Source organism: Pygoscelis adeliae, unplaced genomic scaffold (genome assembly GCF_000699105.1).
Source record: "Pygoscelis adeliae isolate BGI_AS28 unplaced genomic scaffold, ASM69910v1 Scaffold120, whole genome shotgun sequence".
NCBI lineage: Eukaryota > Metazoa > Chordata > Aves > Sphenisciformes > Spheniscidae > Pygoscelis > Pygoscelis adeliae.
Genome location: NW_008824032.1, coordinates 2,530,584 through 2,537,016, shown reverse-complemented (window position 1 = coordinate 2,537,016; position 6,433 = coordinate 2,530,584). Strand labels below are relative to the sequence as shown.

The following is a 6,433-nucleotide window of genomic DNA, read 5'->3' as shown; positions in this document are numbered from 1 at the left end:
AAATACAAGCATTTTCCACCTTCTTCCTTCTGCTTGTACAGCTGCACTTCAGCTTTCTGATCTGGCTGAAAACTAGTATTTTCACTGCATTAGCTTTCAACCTGATCTTATAGGTTGCTAGTGCCCACGAAAAGGAATGAGACGTGAACAAGCAGCTGTAACCACCCTTCTGGCAGCAGCACTGCAGTAGCTTGGCTTAAGTCAATCACGAAGCTGCCCACTGAATAGGAGCATTCACCTCTCCCACTCCACTCTGTTCCTTGTGGTGCCCAGGCAGGCTATCAGCATGCATGAAAGCATATTTTGTGGCAAGAGACATTCCAGGTTGAGAATCTCTCTTACTCAAAACTTTAAGCATATCTTTTTAATGGCAACAACACATTGCCTTTAAGTCAACATCTTGTAAACTTTTTGATCCAATAAATCACATCATTAGCTTCTATAGACCTCCACCTTGTTTCTTCTGGGTTAATCAGAAGGAATGTAACAGCATACTAAAACTAAGCATACTCTTCCAAATTACTGCACATCCTCTAAGACACCTCAGCTCAAGAGAGCAACTAAATAAGCATAATATGGAAAAAGTAGAAGCTAAAACCAAAACACTTAATATATCAGATATCAAGTTACTATTCTTCTTCCGTGGTCCATCCAAGTCACACGACTCGAAAAGAGCAAGCAAAGGCCTGTAGGAAAAACTGTCTTGTGAACAAGAATGAAGCAAGTTTGACTGAGGAATAGTTGTGAATTCAGTAGGGAAACTAATAAATTCAGACAATCCGATGTAGCATCACTAATCTCTAACTACACTTACATCACACTTAGTACTTCCCAATGCCTTCTGCCTGGAGATCTCTACAAAATCTATAAAACTAAAATGAACAGCAGGTATTACCCCTATTTTAAGATACAGGGTGAGCCGAGCTAGAAGAGAGAGCTGCACAGGTCAAGGTCTGTGGCAAAACTGGGAACAAAGTCAAGATCTTATTTTTTTATCCAATGAGATTTCAAACATTAGAACAGTTTCTCTCCAAGTTTAAAATGGAAAGTCTGAATCCTCCGTATAAAGCGTGCAGTGGAGTAAAAGTCTCACTGGAGTTGGAAGACTACTTTGCATTCTGTAACACGCATTGCTGTTACAGAAGATCTTTATTAGACTGCAACAAGTACGTGTTGATAGGCAAGCATATATCAATAGCACTTCATTTGCAAGCCTGGATCCTTGGCTGTAGTATTTCTGTGTTAATCACAACTACACACTGTTCCCAGGAATGCTCAAGTTAGCTAAGTCTTAAAGAAAGCACAGGTCTTTGAAAGGTCAGCACGTCACATGCTTTAAGATCACGATTTTTCTTGGAGTCTATGAAATATGAATATATACCACAGGAATAAAGCAGCAGAGAACTAACTGAAAATCACCAATTTTACAGCTGCGCCAGTTTTACAGCTTTAGAGCAAAGACCATACATTTTCACTTCTTCCCAAGAACATTCCCCTATGAAAAAAGTTCAAAGTTAAATGGGAAACAGTGCAAAAAGGAGGCAGAGGTGACAAAAGAATCATAAACTAATTTCTTAACTAAGATCCCTTTCACTTCTGCTACCGTGACAAACACATTAAGGATGCACAAAAGCCAAAGCTGTAACCCAGCTTCTCTTTCCTCTTTCTTCCCCCATGCAATGCGCCAGTAAAGTCTCACAGAAGAACTGATTTCTGAAAAACTCTTGTCACAAGATTAAAAGGAAACTGTCACGTATAGGGAGTTGTGAACCTGCAGAATGCATTAGAGAGAGAAGACATCAGTATCATCACAAGGGTGAAGGATGCAAAACCACATATAACGCAGCATGGTAAAGGGGAATTTAAGAAGCTAAGCCCAACTTTTACAAATAACTCCCTACAGAGCTGACAGATCTCAAATATTAAGGACTCCTTGAAACGTTGTCCTTCTCTTCCCACCTCACAGTGCACACAAGAAACCCACGTTTATTTTAGAAGAGTTCTGGTGTACATAGCAGGCTCCTAACCATTCTATAACATCTGCTGTATTTTAACAGTTGTTTCCACCCAAAGGACATACTGACTTTTCCCTCTCCTACGAAATGGTTACTCTTCCTCCTGTTTTACTTCCAGGTTACTCATAAAAAGCAAGCTGAATCAGCAAAATACAATTTTATAAAAACAGAGGATGTCTATTCAATTGTATTTTAAGCTACTAAGAGTTCGTATTAGAAATATTATGGCTCTTCTATCTGTTTTGTTACTAAACGATAAGGAGATAGAGCTGTTACCCAAGAGAGTAAGCAGTACTACTCAGGCATCAGTTGGGTCTCCGAATTCAGCTCAGTACCATAGTCACTAGGAATGTGAATTCTTAACTGCAAACTATATCAGACTTCTGTATAATCTTGGGTAACTATAAACTCTTTGTTCCTCACACACAAAATAAGGAAAGTCTTCACCTAACGGGGACTGGAAATAAAGCATTTGTAAATTTCATTATCAGCCATAAACCCTGTTAATAAAGAATCTAGGTAAAGCAAGTCTCATCCAGTTCCAGAGTAGCCTCCTATTAGGGATGGTCTTGTAACTTTCTAATAAAACCTTCTGTTGTGCAGAAGGGGGAAATGAACAGAACAATTTAAGTAGTCACTAAGACTTTATTTAGACATGCGGTGTTTTATCAATCCATCTATTATTGCCATAGTTTCCTGAAAGCCTGTGTGTGTATATTAATAGCCTGAAAGAGGATACACAAAGTGTATATTAGAACCCACTTAATTTCTGCAATGGTGAACTTCAGTTCCTGTCTTCCACAGTGTATATACACTCAACAGAATAAGAGCAAAATCTGAAGATGTACAAGACTGGCCCCTTGAGTAAAAGCTCTGATAAGCTAACCACTCTAAGCGGCTTCAGATAACAATGGGAATTATTGTATCACAAAGTAAGGACTCAGCAACTCGAATATCTGCCACAGATTTTCAATGAATTGTAACCTGAACGGCAAAAAGAGATGAGTCTGGATTGGCATGCATTTCCTCCATTTATTTCACATTAACACCAAATGTTGGGGGGGGGAAACAAAAAGCTATACCTTGATTTTAGTTTATGCCCAAATCTCGATGCTTTGTACTATGCAAGGACAGTAGATTTCAATACGATAAAGACATCTCCAGTCTCTTACCTTTGAGCTTCTGGAGTTCATCCCTCAGGTCAGGCCCAGCATGCATGAATATACTTTCAGATACTGGATTCTTATCAGTGAGAGACTCATTACTGGTATTTACTATGGCTGTGCAGTTCAATAATGCTACATCTCCTTTCCTGAGGAAACAAGGAAACAGTTTATTGCAGGTTAAATGTAAGATTAAGCAGGATATTCCCAAGTAAGCACTGACAAGCAAGGAAATGCCAAGTTAAAGGAAAAGCATTAACAGCACTCCAGTGCCCACATAGCGTAGCGTACCCCGACACGCTCTCCATGCAGAATCATCCTTTGCCTCTAACTGATGAAGAAAGACCACATGCAACCCGTCATTTCCTTAAAAACTCCCAGCCTCAACAGTAACTTAGTGATGTATGTAAAAAAGACAGTGTTGTAGTTGTACGTAGGGCAGTTTAACTAGCAGAACATGCGAAGCAACGTGCTAAACTGATGGAGTGTAACATGTTCCAAAAAACCATGTATTCTCTCTTGGAGATAAGAGGACAGTCCTTGCAGTATATTATTTTCAAGACTTCAACAATTTTTCAATGTATTTTTTTCGGCTTGCTTACACACTATTCAGAGCACCTTACTGCTGCTGCTCTTCCTCAGACCACTGAGGATCTAGAGTGACACTGCAGCTAGACAAGTTTTCATTGCTTTTGTTCTGAAATTGTGAACTCTCAATTTGATCACATTCATTCTGCTGTTCAAGGTCAGACATGCAGAAGATAAACAAAGCAGAGATGTACAAGAGACAATGGAGTAGCAGAACTCTGACCTGCTTTTTGTCACAGCAGCAGCCATTAGAGATTTTGGGATCAAAGCGCATAGGAAGGGAAATAAAGATTCCCACGCACAGGGAGAGATTCAAATAGTTTAAATTGCACACATTTATTATACCCAAGTCATAAGAGATGTTTAACCTTTTACTTTTCTCTTTCTTTACTTAATCAGGTTCAGGAAATCCATGAATAGTCCCATTTCCTGCATGTATGAACCAGAAAGAGGTTCAGGCTGATCCCTGAATCTGCGTCCCTGAGAAATCCTTCTCTCTTCATATTAACAAAGAGTTATTCATCTAGAGAGCAGGTTCAAGTGTCTGAGTTATAGGAAAGAAAAACTGATGGAGTAAGTTCACCTCAGCACACTGTACTTTATCAATAGATTTTGGTAGAAAACCATAGAGACAGAAAGCAGAATGGAGAGAGAAAGGAAGGAAGGGGCGGGGGGAAGAGCCCAAAGCAAGCCACAAGAACCACATGAAAGAAAGAAATACTGATCTAAACCAGAAAAGTGAAAGCAGAATAAAGCCAGCAAAAAAAGAAAAAAGCTAATAGACAGCAAGTATATTTTTTCAAAATTTAAAAAATCGTATGAAAGTGCCCAATTAGGTTTTGATATTAAGAACACAGTATGACAGTAGGAAGTACAGCTCCAGTCTGCTGCATCAAGGAATGCCTATGAACATGCAATTTATAACCTACGGTGGAGCAAATCTCAGACTTGCAGATTTACAGTGAACAAAAAATTTATTTTCTTCCCAGACCTGTAATGTTTGATTCAAGAAAAGAGGGCTTGAAGGCTTTATTCTATAGCAGCAATTGTTGTATGAGGCAATGGGATCCTGCAGTAAATGGAGAAGTGATGACAAACACACCAGAGCCATATGGAACTTACCATAAGATTATTTTCGCATTGATGTCTTTCCTGTATGGAAAAGGTGATCTAACATCAACTTGAGCTTTTTCAACAGGATTTTGGTGAGAGTCCAGCTGCTTAGCCTCATAGGCATCAGTCCAGCCTGGCAGACTGTCAACATCCACAAATTGGGAAGGAGCACCCAAGGGATCCATGGAATGGTAACAACAACTCCTTTCCTCGGCTGACTTGTCACACTGCAATTCTCACTGGAGTCTTCCAGGTGCTTTAAAGGAAGAAAATCAAACCAGGTCACCAGCTGTTCACTGAAAGTAATTCCTGTGGAGCCAGACCCTTTACAAGACTGCAATGCAATTACAGCTAGCAGAAAACAGACAGATTTCCAACTCAACCGCTCTCTCTTTCTGTTTTGTTATCTGCATGCAAAAAGGCAAGACAAACCTTTTCCAATAATGGAAGATGAAAACACCTTTGCTATTAAGTTGGTCCAACTGGCTTGTGATCTTGCATTTTGAAAATGCTGAACACAAATTCCCAAGTGTAGAAAGGACCTTAGTCTTTCTGAAAATTATCATTTCTTTATCTAAACAAAAAGCAAATTTGTAGCAGGGTATGTATAATCTATCCCTTCAGAGATTTTGGTCTAGCTCTGGGTCATACTTTAAAAAAAAAAAAAAAAACACACCCAAAAGAAAATACCCCTCCCCCCCAAACCACCACAATCCCAAAACCCCAGAGACCCTAAATGCAAAAAACCCCTTACAAACAAACCAATGAAAACATCCTCCCTGTCTCAGATTGTACCCTTGCAGTTCAGTGAATTCTGAAGCACCGCAAATAAGACTTACAGTTGCTTACAGTCATGCACTTAGGCACAAAACCCCTTCACCCAAATAGCTTTTGCAAGAAAGAGAGCAAGGTTGTAAATTTGAACACTGGCCCAATGAACCTGCAGACTGAACTCTGCCGTCTGACCTTTTTCTTTTTTAAAAGGCTGAAACAACACTGGTTGCTAGATTAAGACTCAAACTTGCCAAAACATACTGTCCAATTGCCAGCACATAACACCTAGGCTACTACATTTTTATTGTAACTACCAAACCATACCAGTGACTTCAGCTACCACAAATGCACCCATATAAGTAACTTCAGTTTGCCACATACATACCTACTATTTAACCTTTTTCACAAGTTCATAATTGATAATAATTTTGAAAAGATAGCGTCCACAAGTGGTAACTCTGAAACATGAATTATAAAGTATATTCATTAGCTAGGGAAAAAAACAAACCCCAAGCATCCAAACTCAAACTGAGCAGTAATAAAGGCCGACACTAGGACAAAGATGGCCATAAGAGCATCTAAATAAGAATTTTGCCATGAAGAGCTGGGAGAAAGGCCACGAACAAGGTTAAGAGCCGTTAGAGTGGCTCCAACCAAAAGCTCATCTACGACGGCGTCTTCCCCCTGATGAACAGCCAAAAACAGGGGCCTAAGCATGAGGGTAAGAGGCAGACCGAAGAAAAGGGGGTGCACCTAAGCTCCTCCTGGACAATCCCCCCC

General features: G+C 39.7%; 2 protein-coding genes across 3 annotated transcripts in view; one reads left to right on the top strand and one right to left on the bottom strand.

The window, feature by feature from the left end:
* Positions 1-5,132, bottom strand: part of GDAP2 (ganglioside induced differentiation associated protein 2) — a 24,602-nt gene extending 19,470 nt beyond the window's left edge. For both annotated transcript variants that reach the window (XM_009329209.1, XM_009329217.1), the window contains exons 1-2: positions 4,889-5,132; positions 3,188-3,327 (exon numbers count right to left, since the gene is read on the bottom strand). In XM_009329209.1, the coding sequence (XP_009327484.1) occupies positions 3,188-3,327; positions 4,889-5,064 (316 nt within the window). In that variant the 5' untranslated portion in view covers positions 5,065-5,132. The remainder of the gene's footprint in view (positions 1-3,187; positions 3,328-4,888) is intronic.
* Positions 5,133-6,368: 1,236 nt separating this feature from the next.
* The window catches only part of WDR3 (WD repeat domain 3), a 23,151-nt gene continuing 23,086 nt past the window's right edge, over positions 6,369-6,433 (top strand). The window contains exon 1 of the mRNA XM_009330188.1: positions 6,369-6,374. Within this exon, the coding sequence (XP_009328463.1) occupies positions 6,369-6,374 (6 nt within the window). The remainder of the gene's footprint in view (positions 6,375-6,433) is intronic.